The sequence below is a fragment of the Antennarius striatus genome, chromosome 23 (genome assembly GCF_040054535.1).
Source record: "Antennarius striatus isolate MH-2024 chromosome 23, ASM4005453v1, whole genome shotgun sequence".
In the NCBI taxonomy this organism is placed as follows: domain Eukaryota; kingdom Metazoa; phylum Chordata; class Actinopteri; order Lophiiformes; family Antennariidae; genus Antennarius; species Antennarius striatus.
In genome coordinates, this window is record NC_090798.1 from 10,248,922 (window position 1) to 10,267,687 (window position 18,766).

Genomic DNA, 18,766 nt, shown 5'->3' on the forward strand with positions numbered 1-18,766 from the left:
CCGGTCCCTCCCATGTTGGCATGACCCCCAGTCCACACACACACACACACACACACACACACACACACACACACACACACACACACACACACACACACACACACACACACACACACACACACACACACACACACACACACACACACACACACAGATAGAGAGAGAGCGCGACTCAGAATAACTCATTAATTAACTATTAGTTAATCTGAGGGAATTTAAAGCGTTTCTCGCTTCTTCCGGTACCTTCTTTACGTCACGTGTTCTCGTATATAATGGTTTATGTAAATGTATTCAACATATATCAAATTTAAAAATGAATAAATAAATAAACATAAAAAATAGAAATACCGTAGACGTTTTGTTAGTTTGTTTTCAAAATAAATCTCAACTTCACACACATTTGTTACAACTATTACACATTCAACTATTACACATACAACACAACTATTACACACGTTACAACTATTACGCGTACAACACATTTATTACATACTGTATGTAATAACATGTATAACTAATACACATACAATACAAATATTACAGGTAAATTACAACTAAACACATATAGTACAACTCTTTACACATATGTTCCAACTACTACACATATGTTACAACTATTACACATACAATACAACTGTCACAACATATAATGCAACTATTAAACATATGTCACAACTAGCGTTGAGATGGGTACTCGTGTCCGGTACGGATAACGCATTTTTGATGAGTACGAGCATGCTACGAGTTAAACTCCTCAATACTCGTGCTCTATCATTCATTCATTCATTCATTCATTCATTCATTCATTCATTCATTCATTCATTCATTCATTCATTCATTCATTCATTTTCCTGACCACTCCATCCACTTGCGCGGGTCACGGGGAGCTGGAGCCTATGCCAGCTAGCATAGTTGAAGGAAAATCCTCAGAACTGACTGTCTTCACGCTCTGTGATTGGCCAGTCACACACAGTGCCCGCCCCTTCCTGAAGAGATTCACCATAGCCAGAGCTGTCGCTGGCCCACTCTCTCGCACACACACACACACACACACACACACACACACACACACACACACACACACACACACACACACACACACACACACATGCTCGCTCTCTGTATCTCTCTCTTTCCCTCTCACAGTCACTCAGTCACAGACACAAACACACACAAACACACCTTAGTAAACTATGTTTAACTTTGTGTGAAAACAAATGGCAAGAACATTAGGTGGTAAAAAAATAAGTAAAGAATTTAAAAAAAAATCATAATAATAGTTTTAAAAAATTGAAAGTTGTTTTGAGTATGACAAATCTTGTTCCTGCATACTTTGTAGTTCAACATTTCCTATTGCATGTCTTGCATTCATTTTTTATGCATGTTCTGAGTTCATAAAAAACTTTGAATCTCACATCTGAGGCTGTTCTGTAAATATTCAGTCATACACTTAAGAATATTCATGTTCTGAGTTCATTAAAAAACTGTGTTCTGTAAATACTTTTCTTACTTTTGTGATCAAAAATATTGATTTGAATCTCAACTTTGAGGTTGTTCAGTAAATAGTTTTAAAATAAACAATAAATATATCTACTTCTGATCAATCCATATCAATTTCAAGCATAAAATACTGTACCGATATAAACCCTACACATTTCAGAGGAAACCACAACAATTTTCCGGTTTAAGTTCCGCCAATTCCGAGTTCAGATACGGACACAGATAATTTAGATGGTTTAACAGATACAGATATAGATAGTGGTGTACTCGCTCATCCCTAGTTACAACTATTACACATACAACTATTACACATACAGCTATTACACATATGCTACAACTATTACACATATGCTACAACTACACACATTTAATGCAACTGTTACACATATGTTACAACTATTACACACATAATACAACATTACGCATACAGTGGTACTGCTACTTACAAAATTAATTGGTTCTGGAAGAAATACGTAAGTAGAAAATTTCGTAAGTGCAAACAATGACACGATGCAAATGCCTTAATCCGTTCCGAGCCCACAAAAATTCCGACATAAATGTTTTATAAAACATAAAAATGCATCAAAACATGTAACAAATACATGTTAGGATTAGATTATTACAAAATAAATGAGGGTTGTGCATAATGTAAAAAACAAAGAATAAAGTAAAGAATAATAATGAGGTCATTTACCTTTTAACAGCTGTCCTCATTGTTTTTTGTTTCTTTGGTTCATGCGCTCCTATCTAACCATGAACAACAGAGTGAATTCCAGTCCTCCTTCTGAACTTCTCCAACCACCCACGCGATGCCTTAAACTCCTTAAACTTACTTTTGTTTTAATAATGTGGCGATTGTAGATGCATTACGGCCATATTCTTTGGCGAGATCAACCAAACGAATCCCTTTTTCATGTTTTCCTATGATCTCTTGTTTTGTTTGTACAGACAAAAAAACTATTTTCTTTGTCTTTTCTTTTCCTCTTTTCTCCGTCACTTTCTTGGGGTCCATAGTGAATACTCAAAAAGTTAAAATATTTACGAAATACCATCAGAACACCTCATGGGTCGAGAGCCGAATGACAAGGACCCTGCATAAACTCCGATCTAGGTCCACACAGAGGTCCCTCTTAGCCAATAGGATGCCAGGAAGATACTAGGTACTAGCCAATGGCAGAGCAGCTATGAGAATGTTGCGTTCAGGAACCTGTGGGAGCTGCTAGTATCAGCCGATACTGTGTTTTTACCTTTCGTAAGTCGAAATTTCTTTCGTAACTAGAGGTAATATTTTCCTGAGAAGTTTTGTAAGTAGAAAATTTCATAAGTAGAGACATTCGTAAGTAGAGGTACCACTGTATGCTACAACTATTACACATTTGATACAACTATTACACATGTAATACAACTGTTACACATGTAATACAACTGTTACACATATGTTACGACTATTAATTTTTCTTTATTATTTTAATTTTATATACTGGTCACATCCCCAAAGGGACATTAAGAGCACACTCTAGTTAGTGGTGGACCTACAAGTGGACCTGTAGGCAGGCAGGGGGAGGTAGAATGGCGGGCAGCCCCTTTGTGGAGCGCCCCACATGTGCAACCTGTGAAGCGGGACAGCGCCTTGCTCAAGGGCACCATCGGCAGTGCTACACATATAATACAACTATTAAACATTTGTTACAACTATTACGCATACAACTATTACACGTGTGTTACAACCGTTACGCACGCAGCCATTCAGACTCAGCAGTACATTCTCACTTCTTCTCACCGTTAGACGTTGGTAAATCATTATAGTTACAGATTTGTGTCAGTTCTGTTGTGATTGCTGCTTTTGAAACGGAATATTTCCAACTTGAGACCTTTAATGAAGATTTAAAACACCTTAAACTGAGAAACATTTCAGTGTTTCCTCGGCTTCCTGCTGCAGAGACGTCGCTGACAGGAAGCTACTGAAGTGTGTTTGACCTTGAGTGGTGCTGGATCACCTGTTGCCCGGCGGAGCCTCATCTTCAGACGGATCCCATCATCTTCCTGTCCGTGAGGAGGATGAGGAGCACGATCGAGCACCTCCTCCTCCTCCCAAACCCACCCCATCCCCTTCTGCTCTCATCTCTGTCTTTTTCAGCATCTGATTAAAAATGGTTAGGCATGACAGAAAGGTTGCAGTTGTTATGGAAACGAGGCTAGTAACAAAAGCTGGACATGAGGGTGAAACGATGGGGGGGAGGTGGGGGGCACGAGTGGAAAAAGAGGTAGATGTGTGTGAATCAACACAAACATGCCGAGAGGAGGAGAGAAAGAGTTGGAATAAATCAAAACAGATGCGGAGAGAGGATGGAGAGACGGCAAGGTCACCAAACGACGCTCCATCGCTGCGGTTCAAAACAAAAGAGGATTCTGGGAAGGCGGTGGAGATGCGGCGACGTGTGTTGATGAGTGGATGTGGATGGAGTGGGAGAACGCGGTGGGTTAACGCTCGGGCGGCAGAATACTAACAAGCACAAATTGTCCAAAGAAAAGCACCAAAAAGCCTAAAATTGTGTGTGAGTGCAGGAACGTTTTCCCTCTGTGGACGCTTATTATGTTAACTACTTAGACCCACATCACACACACATACACACACACACACACACACAGACACACACACACACACACACACACACACACACACACACACACACACACACACACACACACACACACACACTTGAGTGCAGGCATGAAGGTGCCAGCCATATAAATAGGATGTCCCAGAGCGACGGATATAAAGAGAGAGGGGGAGACAAAGAGGGGGGAGAGATGATGAATTCAAAGTGGAGAGAATAAATAACAGAGGGGGGGGTGAGGAAAAGCAGGGGGGGGTTGCATATGAAGGGATCGATAGATGGCATAAAGTGTATGCTCATTGATTTACTCACGGGGGGGGAGAGGACAGACAAGCAGAGTGACGAGACGAGGAGAATGTCAGTGAATCAATAACTAGTAATCAATACGTTGACATCAGCAGGAAGGGATGAGCGGCGTCCGCAGCAACCATGTGAAGACCAGATGTTAGCGTGGGCAGCGTTAGCATGGGCAGCGTTAGCATGGGCAGCGTTAGCCACTAGCCGGGGAACTTGTTAGAGGCCGGTGAGCCTGATAAAGGTTCTCTTCAAGACCTGAACATGTCCTGGATCTGGGCCCTAGAGGACCACCAGGACCACCAAGACCACCAGGACCATTTGAACCACCAGGACCACCAAGTCCATCAGGACCACCAAGACCATCAGGACCACCAGGACCACCTGGATCACAAAGTCCAGAACAGAAGAGTGTGGGTTTAAGACATCTTTATGATGTCACAGGTCAGGAGGTCAGGAGGTCATGTGATCCTCACAGGTTCCACCACAGATAGAGGCAGAAAGAAGTGACTGAGGTTGTTTATGTTCATCTACACCTAAAAGATTTAAAACACAAACATAGACAACACCTAACGTTCTAAAAGTAAACAGGAAGTGTATACTCAAACAAACAGTTTTGGAGTTACGACCCAGAAACCATCAGCGGAGAGAGTTCCCGCTCACGGAACGACCCTGAATCCACCATGTTTCCATGGAGACAGAGAAAACACAAACGGTTAAGCCGCTCAAATTAGCAGAAGGCTAAAGCAGCTCATAACGGCTGTTTGGAGAAAGTTTGGCTCTAAAACGTTCAACAGATTTGGAGTCAAGCTCCTCCCCCTCCCCCCTCATATGGGGGAGGGGGAGGGGGAGAGGGGAGGGGCTTGTGTGGGTGAGCGAGAGAAGAGCACTCAAATAGCTCAGGGCAAGGTGAGAGAGAGAGACGGATGGACAGAGATGGACGACAAGCTCGCGGGGGAGGGGGGGAGGAAAAAATAAGAGGGGGGTAGAGAGGGAGGAAAAGAGGAAGAGGAGGGGGTAGAAACAAAAACGAGGGGGGGTGGGAGCATGGAGGCCGAAGGTGTCAGCGTGTGCTGTTGGGCTTAATGATGACCCACTGGGCATGTAGGTCACAACGGCTCGCGTGTGCACACGCACACACACACACACACACACACACACACACACACACACACACACACACACGTTAGCACGAGCAGGAGTAAACACACACACATGCAAAGTGGGTCTCTGCACGTTGAGTGTGTTTGGTCAGAGGTTGGAGAAGCAGTTTTTGTAACCCACACACACACACACACACACACACACACACACGCACACACACACACACAAATGCTGCAAATCCAGGTTCTGGCAAACACACATCAGCAGCTGCTCTAGATGTCATACATGTAACACACCACTACATTATGCACACACACACACACACACACACACACACACACACACACACACACACACACACACACACACACACACACACACAAACTACAGGCTATTATGCTCTCAGGCTGGAGTGTTTTGATGGTATAATTGCAGTGACCAGTGAAAGAGATGGAGGGATGGAGAGATGGAGGGGGGAGGAATGGAGGGGGGAGGGATGGAGGGAGGGAGGGATGGAGGGAGAAACAGAGGAGTGCTGACACTCTCAGCATGCTAATGTTACCACGCTCTACCCCCTCGTTTTCATCCTGTCCTCCCTTCATCCATTCATCCACTTCTTTGTCCATCCTCCCCTCCATCACCCCCCCTCCCCTCATGTGTTTCACAGGTGCGGCACTAGAGGGGGTGGGGGGGTGGAGAGGTGGCGAGATGAGAGGAAAAGAGGGATGTTCGACAGGATGGAGAAATGTTATCTCTTTCTCTCCTCTGGCCGCTGAGTGTCAAAAACAAAGGGTGAGAGGAGGAGAGAGGCGGGTGAAAAGAGGGGAAGAGGGAGGGTCGCTTTTTCCATCCCTCCAACAATGAAGGGATGATCTCTGCTTATCCTCTAATCGCATCCCTCCTTTCTCCCTCTCCTCCATCCTCTCCTATCTCCTCTCCTCCGGCCTCCGTCGTTCTGTCACCTCTCCATCTGTCTGTCCTCCCTCCATCCCTCCATCCTCTCACGCTGGACGACAGCAATTTTCTCTTTTTCCTCTAAATCCATTCTTTTTCTGGTCCGGATCAAAGCGAGGCGAACACCTGAGGAGGAGATCGATCAGATTCCTGCAGACGTTATTGGCTCACATTGATCACCTGATCAATATCTGTGATGCTGGAAATGAAAGATTGTATGAAATTAAATCAGACTATTTAATATTCTGATGCACCACGTGACCGTTTTGGCAGCAGGTGGGTGGGAGGAGGAAACAGTTGTAGATTCTAAGTGATGACAAAAGCGTCTCTTTATTAAATAAACAATATTTATGACGTCAAAAGAGTGAAAAACCGAATTGATTGATCACTGTCAGCTGATTATCATCATCGATCAGCTGAGTTCAGGCTGTTAGAAGCCTTCAGTCTGTCATAGAACGAGTCGAACGTTATCATAGCTGTGATCTTATAGCGAACAGCGACATCCAGCGGTAGAGACGAGTACTGCAAGAATTCAACTCCGGAAGTCAGACCCATTCCTGGACCAATCACTGGTTCTCTTTAAGTCACGAGGACACACCTTTGTAAACATGGCTATGAGACCACTGTATGATATAGAATTTATAATATAATCGATTGAATTATTGATATCTGATCAGCCGTAGCTCCACCCACATTAACAGACACAAACGTTAATTTCAGTTCACTTTTATTAACAAAAACTTTGTTCTCATTTTATTTTTCACAAAACAGAAAAGACAACAAGCATACTGTAGTGTTAGGTGTCCAGCAGGAACGTGTGTGTTGTTGTGTGTGTGTGTGTGTGTGTCAGTGTGTGTCGGTGTGTGTTTGTGTGTGTGCGGGCGAGCAGTGCCTGCTGACCAGCGTCTCGGCGTGCTTCAGGTACTGGTCAATCCGTTTCATCACTGACTCCCGGCGTGACGGCTCCTCGTCTCCTGGAGGACAGATGTGTGCACAGGGGTCAAAGGTCAGGTTTGAGCTACCCCTACTTTGTTCATCATTTCCTGTCTATCGGAGCGATAATTCCTTCACAAGAAGGAATTCTTGTGAAGGAGAATGCCCACAGGCTTTAAAGGAGAATAAAATGAAAGGAAATAACATGAAATAAATTAGATGAAAGTTAGATTAAATTAATACTGATGAAATTACACAAATTACAAATTAAATGAAGCAAATAAAATAAAGATATTTAAATGAAAATAAAGTATAAAAATAAATTGCAACACAATTACATTAAAAAATATACAAAATGAATTAAATAAATAAAATAAATAAAATGAAAAATTGACAATTAACGTGAAGTCTCGCTCACAGTTAATAGAAAGCAAATGAACTAATAAATTAATGGAAAATAAATAAAAATGAAATGAATAAATTCAAACTAAAATTTAATGACGAAACATTAAATCTTGAGCTGTGAGGATTTCAGTGGTGAAAACAGAACTATTAGTCATTCTCAGATCTGCAGGTCTTTATCTAATCTTTTATTTACTCGTCCTTGAGACAAAACTACACTTGGCAGCGGTGGGATTCGAACCCACGCCTCCAGAGAGACTGGAGCCTAAATCCAGCGCCTTAGACCACTCGGCCACGCTACCTGCTAGCTTCACTGAGTCCAGAGTCTCAATAATAGAAGGTCTGGACGGTTAGTTGTTAGCTTAGCATCAGCAGCACATAGATATTTATTTCAGGAAATAAAACCTGTGACCTTTGCTCCTTCACCATGACTCAGCAGACAGTTGAATTGAAAAGCTTGGCAGTGGTGGATTTGAACCCACGCCCCCGGAGATACTGGAGCCTTAAAACAGCGCCTTAGACCGCGCGGCCACGCTACCCACACGCAAGTGTGTTTACCAGCGTGTGAACAAACGACACGGTCAAACGTACAACCTGATCTGAGCTGAGGCGCTCGCCTGTTTGCACATGCTGTCGCCGCGGCAACACGCCTGACCTGTTGTAGCAGAGGACAGAACGCATTCAAGGGCGATGACACGTTCTGGTCCCTGAACGCACCGCACTCGGTTCAGACACGCCCCCCCTCCTCACCCTGCACGCCGGTGATCAGCACGTCCACGGCGATCCTGTATCCACGGATGGCGGCACTGACGTCTCCCTCCTGCTCCCGCCCCATCGCGGCCGTCAGCTCGGCGGCGGCCTGGTTGAGGTAGGCAACGCCCCCTTCGGTGGGACCGCCCATCGGCAGCGAGAAGAGATCCGAGTGATCGCCGGAGGGACGGACAGCGTCTGAAAGAAATGCAGGAACACGGTTTAAGGTCTCAGCTGGGGGTCGCGACCCCATTAGAAAATAAGAGTCTGAATAGTTTGACTTTACAATAACTGAACTTTTAAGTAATTTAAATTTCTTTATATTTCCTTAGAAACCCCAAAAGTTCTGAAAACTGCGACTGGCAGCAGTGGGATTTGAACCAACACCCCCTGGAGAGACTGGAACCTGAATCCAGGGCCTTAGACCACTACCTGTGGCTAGCCAACTAGCTAACCTTGTTTCCAGCAGGGATCAAAAACTGCCAGGTCGTCGCCGGACAGAGGGGGCGGAGCCTCCTCTTTGGGGGATGGGAGTGGCTCTTCTGCCACAGGGTCGAAGAGCGAATCGAACTCTTCCTGGGCCTCCTGTGATTGGTCCGTTCTGTTGGGGGACGTGTCTGGAGACGTGGAGCAAAAGTCATAAATGTAAACAAACAACATGTGTTTACGTGTTTTTGTTTGTTTGATCTTCTGCTCACGTTGGTCGCTCAGCTCTGCGTCGCTAAGCTCCGCCTCCTCCTCCTCCTTTTCCTCCTCCCTCTTCATCTCGCTGTAAGCCTCGGCCGCCACCTCCGGCAACCCCGCCTCCACACCTAGGTTGTCACCCAGGTCTTGGGGTAACGTGGGGGCCTCCCGTCCCTCCTCCTCCTCGGCGGGTTCACAGTCCGACGCCCTCCTCTTGGGGAGGGGGATGAGGGGCGGCGGCAGGAGGCCGGCAGAAGACAAAGGGGCGGGGTCCAGGGGTCTGCTGACCTCACCGGCCTGAGAGGACGGAAGCAGGTGGAATGTGAGTCACGCTGGTCATCGTTTCCAAGGCGACCGAGGCGTTTCCTCACCCGGAAGAAGTCCTTGAGCTGCGGGCTGTTGTAGAGCGCCGGGATCCGCGTGGCGAAGAGCAACATGGCCTCCGCCGCCGCCCTCCGCTCCTCGATGACGGCGTCGTCGAACCGCCCTGAAGCAGAGACGTTTATGATTAGATTTACAATAAAACAGTTTCCATGCTGGTTTTATTTACACTATCTGACGTTAAACCAGTTGCTGGCAACCCGCCGCGGCCCCTCACAGGCTCCGCCCCTCCGCTGCGTACCGAACACTTGTGATCGGGGGAATGGCGGGAACTCCTCGTGCCTCCTGAAGAGGTTCTTGTGCGTGAAGGCCAGCTCGCCGTGGAGCTTCTTGAGCTCGGAGAACCTTTTCCACACCACCACCTCCTTCACGTCGTCAGGGCGACGCCTGGACACGAACTGCAGGAGGAGGTAGGAGAGATTATTTCACCAGAGGGTCACCAGGGTCACGAGGAACCACATCACACGCTCACTGTGGTTTTTTTTGCACGACTGCCTCCCATAAAAGGCACTTTGTGTGTGTGTGTGTGTGTGTGTGTGTGTGTGTGTGTGTGTGTGTGAACAGTGATTGCATTGTGTTACAAACAAGGAAAAAAAAGAGGAAAAAGTCAAGCTAACGTCACTTCCGGTGGAGATAAAGGTGAACAAATAAAAGCACAGGTTAACTTTGCTGAAAGAAGCAGCACCGTGACATCCCATAATAACATGACCTTTGACCCGGACCTCCCGGATGAGGCTCTACACCGACGGGCGGATGGACACAACCCGACCGGAGGAGGAACCCACCCGCGCCGTCACTTTGTACTCGGTGTGTCCTTTCTCGTGGGATCGCGGCTCCGTCACGGAGAAGAACCGGTGATATTCCTCCTTCGGTTTCCGTGACATGACCGGCAGCCGGTAACGACACAACCCCCGCCGGTTCAACGGTATTCCGCCCGTAGCGGGGCGGTCGGAGCCGGAGCGGGTCTGTTTGGGTTCCGCTGCCCCTCCTCTTCCGCTACTTCCGGATATGTGACGTAGATGAACACGTGATACGGAAACCCGCTAGTGCGCGGATTTCAAAGTAAAATAATCTGTTTACGCTTCTAAAAACTTTTTTTGCTCTTATTTTAAATGGACCAATTATTTGTGGCGGCAGTTATGAACATTACGTGTTCCTGTTTTAATTTTTGTTTTTATTTTATGACGTAATTACATTCACCAAATATCAGTCGATAGTTTTGTTAATTTATATTTAAATTTAATGACGCCAGTTTCATTCATCACTTCTCATTAGAGTCATTTTGTCATTTCAGTGGAAGTAGAATCCACGTAGAGACCGTTAGAAAACGCCAGGGGGCGCTAGATGTTGATTTAATCATATGGGAAGCTGGAAATGCACTATAAATAACACCTGATGTTACCTGCAGCCAGACTGTGACGTCATTCTTTTCACCTTTTCCCCGACAAGTTTTCCCTCTGATCATTTAAAGCCAGAACACTTTCCCTTCATTAATCATTAGTTTAATTTAATTTATTTAAATTGAGTTTGTTTAAAGTTTGTTTCCCACATTAAAGTTTTTATCATTAAAGAGCTCCGTATCTTCTTTAAACTGCCTGTTAATGTGAGATTATTATTACTATTATTATTTGAGATTTAGTGTAATTAAGTGAGTGTAATAAGGAGAACCTGTTGGGCTGGTTTGGGTCTGGAGGGGGGGGGGCACCTCTTTTGACCGGCTTACAGGTGAGTCCAGGTTCAGAACCCAAACCAGAGGAGGGTCGCGACCCAAACACCTCCTGGCCCAGTGCTCCGCTGTTTGACATTCTCCTCACATGAAGGAGCCTTCTTACATAATGAGCCTATTGTCTTATGCTGGCAGGGGGGGGCGGCAAGGTCCAGTGGGAGGAGGCCACATGAACAGAGCCATCCCCCCTTCCTCCAGGAAGTCAAAAACTTGTAATCATGGATCTAATGAATATCTGTCATTTGCTCCATTTTTCCTGCACATGTGTGCTCAACGTGAGGAGGGAGGGGGTGCTTGGTTTGCGCTTCTCAACGCCCCCCCCCCTCCCCACTTCTTTGTCTGCATGAGAAAACCAGGACACATTCGTCCGACCAGAAACGAGGGAACAGGGCGGAAAAAAAAGAAAGAGAGGAACGTCATGCAGGAGAGAAGAGAGGTCCAGAACCCCCCCTGGTGTAGAACCAGGTGGGCGGGGGGGCGGTCCTGCTGGCTTCCTGGTTCTGCAGGTCTGGTTTGTGCAGCGATCCTGAAACAATGACATGAAAGCTGGAAACAAACCGGTCTGAACCGGTCCGGGTCGGGTTTTGTTCCCGTCGGGCTCACGCTGTCTGGAAAAATAAAGTCTGGGAGGGGATCAGAGGACGATTGATGTCGGGGCCCCGGGGCCCGCTGGCTGGTCCTGTTGCTGGGGGAACGTTTTTAGAACCCCTGGACTCGTTTAAACCACTTGTTGCTTTTTATGCTCACATCTAAACCCCTGACGGTCCTCTTCCTCCTCCTTCTCCAAACATGGACGTCCTGCACCTCCCCTGGCCTCACATTATTCCGTCTGATCACCCCCACTAAACCCCCCCAGAACCGCCCATCAACATGTTTACCACCTCCAGACCTCCTCTCCTTCTCTCGGCCCTCTCCCCTCCTTCCTCGTGTTTCCTGAATGTCGCCTCTCATCCGTGTTTTCCTTCTCTCAATCCCACCATCCCATAATATGATACCGCTGTCTGTCCGGGAGTCGAGGGAGGGTTTTCCTCTGAATCAGCAGCGGCTAAAAATGGCGGCGTGTGTTTGAGTGTCTGATTTCTCAAAGGTCAGCAGATCGTAGCCGTGACACAAACCTGGCAACGTGAGTCCGCTGGTTGCTAGGTTACGTGGCGTCTGCTCCCAAATGAGGACGGGCTAGCGTTTAGCGGCTAGCGCGTGCTACCTAGTGTGAAAATAAACAGCCATCAGTCTGAAATAAGAAAGGCTTTAATTTAGACTCCACTCATTTCATCATTCAGGGCGTCGTCGTAGCGACTGCCCCAAACAAATCACAAAGGGGTCAGAGGTCACCAGGTGGATGAAGAGCAGCCTTATCAGCGTCATCGTTCATCACCTGCAGACGTGTTTAATCCCATCAGCCCCCGTCCTCTGGGGTCTTGGGTTTTTTTGAAATTTCTTATTTACACTCAGAAAAAAAACGGTAAACATTAAATTAGCAAAGAGACAACAAGTAAACAACAACAACAACAACAACAACAACGTCCTCCCTCTCCTATTCCTCGTGCCGCCTCACCAGGTTAAATGTGCAGTCATGAATGGACGCCAGATTCTGTGGGGGCTTTTCTTAGAAGCTCAGTGAGGGGCAACAACAGCTGGGGTGGTGAGGGGGCGAGGGGGGGGGGGCAACAGGGTCTCTATGAACTTATCAGCCGCATTCAATGTTGTTTTTAAGTTAATCCTTCATCAACGGCAGCAGAACGACATGTGAAAGAGATCAACGGGTTATTTTTAGGGTGGCGGGGGGTCATGTGATCGTCATCAAGGCCTTTATCCTATTTATTTTGCTGATGTTTGTTGATGTCATCAACCCTTCTATCAGTTCATCATTATACAATCCTGAGTAAAACATTTTACAACCAATAAACCTTTCTGAGGTCAACCCCCCCCCACCACCACCACCACCCTGCTCCTCTTCCTCCCTTGGCCTCTATTTCTGCTTCAGGTCATCAAAAATGACTTGTTGGAGATGAAAAACCAGAATCCCTCACTCGGATTCTTTACATTCCATGTCGGAACGACTCAAACTGGACAGACATGACCCCCCCCCCCCAAAAAAAAGCAGATTCTGAACTCAGAGTGTGATCCGACCCGAAGCAACGTGTTCCTCCAAAAAGTACATTTCACAACATTCCCATTCCCAACATGTTTGCGTGACGTGCTTCAAAAACGCGTCGATCTGTTCTGAGGAAGAGCCGAGAATGAGTTACTGCAGTGAAAACGTGAAAAATAGGAGTTTTAAAAATGTTAAATGTTCCAAACGCAGCAGCTTTCACCTGAATTTATTTTTTTTAAAAATGTGACTATGTCTGGAGAAAAAAGTTTAAAAGCAGAGTAGTGAGTTATATATCAGTTACAATGAGTTTATAGACAGGAAGTGTACTTTATAAGACATCTGAGCATTTATTTATTAAATGATTATCATAGAGAGGCCTGTTCTTGTTTTGATGGAAACATCTGACGTTGTTTTTGCGTAATTTTCGCCCATTAATATGACAATTATGCAGAGTTTTAGGAGTTTCCATGGCGACGTGAAAGGTGTTGGTGACACTGTTGTGCCTATATTTACCCACGAACATGAAAAAACAAAGAGTTTATTACACACAAACAGGTCCTGACAGTAGCCTGGAGCCGCCGCGCTGGGACTTCTGGGTAGGAACGAGTCGTGTTACAGAGTTGGCTCCGCCCCCAGGAGGCGGAGGAACCGCGAGAATATAAAACCAGCGCGAGCCGGTTCACAGTAAGACTAACGCAAAAGGAAGGATTAACTGCTGAAGAGGGCAGACTCGCGGACGGACTACTTTTATTTTAACAGGTAATTTAAGTTGTTCGGTTTACTTTTCACGGAGTAAATTCAACGGTTTTAGTTTAAATCGAAGAATCGCGGAGAAACGTGATAGTACAATGACGTGTCTTAACCCAGAGATGACGCGAGCGACGAGCTTGATTTCATCATGTTGCGCCGAGTCTTACGCGGAAGGACATTCATGAACGCGTAGTCATCCGGGACTAGTTTAGATACGAAAACTTCAAGCTTTGTTTGAAGTTATGGTTAAAAGTTTTACGAAGCGAACAACTCGATTCAGAATTATTTATTAAGTTTTTGTCGGAAAGTGATTTTAAAAGATAACCGTAAATAGTTTGTGAAGAAATTGCAGAGAAAGCCAAGAAGCTAACGAGAGTATGTCCAGAAAGCTATCGATGCATTCCTACTATGGTGAAGTTAAGTCCCGCCTTTGTCCGTCTCTGATTGGCTAGCGCATGCAATCCTTTTTGGTTGGGCTACAAATGAACCAATCAGAAGTTGAGTAGGGCGGGTCATCACATTGCCATAGTAACATCCGAAAAGTTGCCTCCAGGTTGATCCGAGCTGTTTTCCACGAGTTTACACGAGTGTGTCGTGTTATAACCGGTTCAAACTGGTCTTATTTTAATTTTTCCTTCACTTTTTACCTGGTTTTAATTTATTTGATGTTTTAGCCGCTTTTTTAAATGTGTTTAGTTGCATTTAAAACGTTTTAGAGTCAAATTCTCATTGGGTTCTTATCAATTTTTCTTTCCTCTGGAGAGTCAAATCTGTTTTGTCGTCAGGGCCAAAGCTAACGCTAATGATTTCTCCCTCCCCCATCGCACCCCCCCTACAAAGAACTCTGATTAATCATGAATAAAGACGCTGAGATCGACATGAAGGACGTGGAGCTCAATGAGCTGGACCCTGAGAAGCAGCCGATGACTGGTGACGGCCAGGCCCCCAGCGGGGAGAAGAACGGCAGCGTCAAGGTGAAGGTCCCCGAAGACGAGGTGTCCTTCACCGGCCTGTCCAAAGAGGAGCTGATGCAGGTCGCCGGCACCCCAGGGTGAGACCCGCCGCCTGATATACCGGTGGAGGTGGACGCCCGTGGGTTGGGGGGTCCTGACGTCTCCTCTGGTTGTGTGTGCAGGTGGGTGCGGACCCGCTGGGTGCTGCTCATCCTCTTCTGGCTGGGCTGGGTGGGAATGCTGGCCGGAGCCATCGTCATCATCGTCCAGGCCCCCCGCTGCAAACCCATCCCCGAGATGAACTGGTGGAACGAGGGGCCCCTGTACCAGATCTCTGACGCCGAGGCGTTTGCCGGCGGACTGGAAGGTAGGACTTTAGGCTTCCTGACGTTCCTCCAGCTCGTGACCTTCCCGAGGCGATCAACCCAGAGCAATAGAACCTTTCAGAGTCATGTGGTTTTAATCTCCTCGGGGGGTCAGAGGTCACGCCTTGATCTCCAGTGGCTCTGATAAGGACATGAGCGTGGAGATCAAGGCGTGACCTCCTGAGTCAGCGATTCTTTCTGTACATAAAGGCCGTCCTTGTGGAGGGAGCCGTTCACACCCCAACCCCCGCCCTGAGTCAAGAACCTCATTGCTGACCTCTGGCCTTTTGGCTCTCTAGGTGTGGAGAACAAGCTGGACTCAATCAACCAGCTGAAGGTGAAGGGGCTGGTCCTGGGCCCCCTCCACTCAGTGCAGGCGGACCGCCTCAGCACCCTGAACCTGCTGGAGGTGACCCCCAACCAGGGCTCGCAGGAGGCGCTGCTGGGCGTGCTGAAGAAGGCGCACAAGAAGGGTAGGTGGGCGTCTGAAGGCGTGACGGTTGAAGTGTTTTGGGCTGGATGTTCTGACCGGGTTTACCCCCCCCCCAGGGATCTCCGTGGTGCTGGATCTGACTCCAAACTACCTGGGGGCGGATCCCTGGTTCGGCGCCGGCACCAGCGGCGAAGTGATGGAGAAAGTGAAGGTAGGCGTGGCGTGGCGTCTCTGAACGCGCTCTGAGGCGACTCTGGTCTGACGTTTAATTTTGGCGTCCTGCAGGCGGCGGCGGAGCGCTGGCTGGATCTGGGCTTCGATGGCATCAAGATATCAGACCTGGGCGCCGCGTCCGGCTTCGTGGATTGGTCGCTGCTGCAGGCCGCCGTCCAGGGCAACCGCACGGAGGACGACGAGAAGAAGAGGTAGGTTTACTTCCTGCTGGGGTGAGGGGGGAGCCCGTTGAAACGGTGGTCTTCAGCGACCTCTTGTGGACAGTCGGGGTAAATGTTTCAACAGAAGGGACTGAATCCGGGTTAGCTCTATCGTCTCTCTTCCAATGGATGAAACCGGTTTAAGCCGGCCCCCTTTGCATCATGTGACCACGCCTTCTCCCCCTTCAGGGCGCTGATGGGGGTCGTCGAAAACGTTTCAGCTCCTGAGGTGCTTGAGCTCGTCAACACCACCGGCGTGGATCTGGTCCTGTCCGACTTGCTCAGCAGCAAAAGCGGAGGTGGGTGGTTGATGCGCCGCTGTCTCGGCGTCATGCGCCGCTGTCTCGGCTGCTGTCAGGTCCTGAATTAAACCTCGTTTGATCTGTTTTCTTGAACCCTGCAGGCGTGGAGCGCATCCGGGACATGGACGCCCTCAGCGCGGAGCAAAGGAGTCTGGGTTGGGGGCTCGGCGCCACCCAGAGGGACCAGCTGTCCAAGCAGGCGGCGACCGCCGCCCTGATCCGCCTCTACCAGCTGTTGCTCTTCACCATGCCCGGAACGCCGGTTTTCTCCTACGGAGACGAGATCGGCCTCCCGGCGGGACAAGGCCCCGACTCTCCCAAGATGCTCTGGGACCTGGATCAGGAACCCGCCGAGGGCGCGGTGGTGGATGAGGCTGTCGAGGTAAGCGCGCGTTCACAGGACAAGACACAGGTGTGGACTTCCATCGGCGTTTCTAGATCTAGATCGCTGTTTTCTCGTTCCAGGCCCAGCGGCAGGAGCGCCAGAGCTTACGGGCGTGGTTCATCTCCCTCAGCGACCTGCGGGGGAAGGAGCGCTCCCTCCTCCACGGCAACTACCACCCGCTCCACTCCTCCTCCTCGTCCCTCGCCTTCCTGCGCGTGTGGGATCAGAGCGAGCGATACATCACAGCGGTCAACTGGGGGGCGGCGCCCGAGACCATGGCACTCAAGCTGGCGCCCACGGGTAAGACGTCCGTCCGATAAAAACCGCAACGATGGCGTTCCGATCTGTTTTTTAACGCTGGATGTTCCTGCAGAGGAGCTGGAGTGGCCGACAGTGGCGAAGGTGAAGATGTCCACCGATGACGAGCTGAGCGAAGACACCCTGGTGGAGCTGGGCAAGCTGACCGTGGGCCCGGGCCACGCCGTCCTGCTGCAGTTCTCCTATAAGGCCTGAAGGCGGCGCCAAAGCGCAGCAGAGACCCGTCAGGAAAAGAAGAGACGGAACGTCGACTTTACCCCAGAAACAAAAAGTTTTTAATGTTTAGTTAAAACCGACAGAACCAGATCAGAACCAGTAGTTCGAGCCGCTAACGGAGCGCCGCTGTTTTAGTTTGAAGTTTTATTTCTGTCTGGAAACGATTCAGATTTTTATTCTGTTTTCACTCCGATGTTCGAATTTCTCTGTTTCCAAAACATTCCAATCGTTTCTCCTCGCAGCATTCCTGTTTTTTTTTAGTGTTTTTAACGAGTGAAACATGTCAGAACAGGAGAACGACCCAATAAACCCAACAATCTGAAGCGACTCCCGTGTGTGTGTGTTCATATCAGATCAGTTATTTTCAGCTCACAGGTGTGTGTTAGTGTGTCACACCTGTTGACAGAGGAAGCTTTCTTGTGTTGCCATTCTCAAGTGTGTGTCTTTAGTTTGCGTGTGTGTGTTGTGACAGCGTGCTCATTCACTCAGACACACACGTTTTATCTGGAAACCAGTCTGAGGTCTGGTTTGAAGTAGAAACCACCTTTGTGCTTGACATTTAAACAAAAGTTTTTGTTCAAAAAAATGTTTCAAAAGTTCGAAAATCTTTTAAATACGAATTAGTTAAAAGAAAAAAACCTGAAACGAAGTGTTTAAAATTGTTTCATAGAGCACAGCGCCGCTTGAGATTAATTCTGATTTTAAATGTCAAACCCCGCTATCTGAAGGTCAACCTGAAACTATATTTTTTTGATAGTTTGAAATTTAAAATACTTCCAAGAAGCTTCATAGCATAAATACCCCCCCCCATCCCCCAAACGAGAGTTTCAGGGCCTTTAATTCGGGGCCGCCGCTGAGCCACGGGGGAAGATCTTGGCCGGATGGTGACGGGAATCAGAACCCGTCTGTGAAACCCACGCCAGAGTGAAACCAGCAACCTCCACCGTGAACTGATACGACTGTGTGACGCGCCATCTCCACGGCAACGGCGTGACTTTCAGCGGCTGTCGAGCGGAGCAGTACCGACCCGAGCAGAACCGATCCGGGTCACGGGTTTGAACCCTGAACAGCTCAACACAACAACCATGTTCTAGTCAGAAAAGTCACAACAGTTACAAATGAAAGAGTAGAAGAAGAAACAAACTTTCAGTATTTAAAATTTAAATTCA

The 18,766-nt window shown here is 47.6% G+C and overlaps 2 protein-coding genes and 1 non-coding gene across 3 annotated transcripts; 1 reads left to right on the plus strand and 2 right to left on the minus strand.

Annotated features, from left to right (window-relative positions):
- Nucleotides 1–7,180: 7,180 nt before the first annotated feature.
- On the minus strand, nucleotides 7,181–10,632 carry snx15 (sorting nexin 15). Its single transcript, XM_068308119.1, has 7 exons — nucleotides 10,406–10,632; nucleotides 9,862–10,018; nucleotides 9,611–9,726; nucleotides 9,254–9,536; nucleotides 9,011–9,172; nucleotides 8,556–8,753; nucleotides 7,181–7,444 (listed from the first exon to the last, which is right to left on the minus strand). Exons 1-7 carry the CDS (start codon nucleotides 10,502–10,504, stop codon nucleotides 7,317–7,319), a joined length of 1,143 nt encoding a protein of 380 aa, XP_068164220.1. The 5' UTR covers nucleotides 10,505–10,632; the 3' UTR covers nucleotides 7,181–7,316.
- On the minus strand, nucleotides 8,026–8,107 carry trnal-uag (transfer RNA leucine (anticodon UAG)). Its single transcript has one exon. It is a non-coding gene; the product is annotated as a tRNA-Leu (tRNA).
- A 3,447-nt stretch (nucleotides 10,633–14,079) lies between the features above and the next one.
- slc3a2a (solute carrier family 3 member 2a) lies at nucleotides 14,080–17,924 on the plus strand. Its single transcript, XM_068307876.1, has 10 exons — nucleotides 14,080–14,200; nucleotides 15,032–15,242; nucleotides 15,327–15,511; nucleotides 15,809–15,982; nucleotides 16,059–16,153; nucleotides 16,228–16,367; nucleotides 16,566–16,675; nucleotides 16,780–17,060; nucleotides 17,144–17,363; nucleotides 17,437–17,924. Exons 2-10 carry the CDS (start codon nucleotides 15,046–15,048, stop codon nucleotides 17,574–17,576), a joined length of 1,542 nt encoding a protein of 513 aa, XP_068163977.1. The 5' UTR covers nucleotides 14,080–14,200; nucleotides 15,032–15,045; the 3' UTR covers nucleotides 17,577–17,924.
- Nucleotides 17,925–18,766: the final 842 nt, after the last annotated feature.

Excerpts from the sequence above, each read along its gene's own strand:
- slc3a2a (XM_068307876.1), top strand. The coding sequence starts at position 15,046 with ATGAATAAAGACGCTGAGATCGACATGAAGGACGTGGAGCTCAATGAG. Across the intron at positions 15,243-15,326 it reads CAGGTCGCCGGCACCCCAGG|GTGGGTGCGGACCCGCTGGG; the intron begins GTGAGACCCGCC and ends TTGTGTGTGCAG. Across the intron at positions 15,512-15,808 it reads GTTTGCCGGCGGACTGGAAG|GTGTGGAGAACAAGCTGGAC; the intron begins GTAGGACTTTAG and ends TTGGCTCTCTAG.
- snx15 (XM_068308119.1), bottom strand. The coding sequence starts at position 10,504 with ATGTCACGGAAACCGAAGGAGGAATATCACCGGTTCTTCTCCGTGACG. Across the intron at positions 9,727-9,861 it reads CCCCCGATCACAAGTGTTCG|GGCGGTTCGACGACGCCGTC; the intron begins GTACGCAGCGGA and ends TCTCTGCTTCAG. Across the intron at positions 9,537-9,610 it reads AGCTCAAGGACTTCTTCCGG|GCCGGTGAGGTCAGCAGACC; the intron begins GTGAGGAAACGC and ends CCGTCCTCTCAG.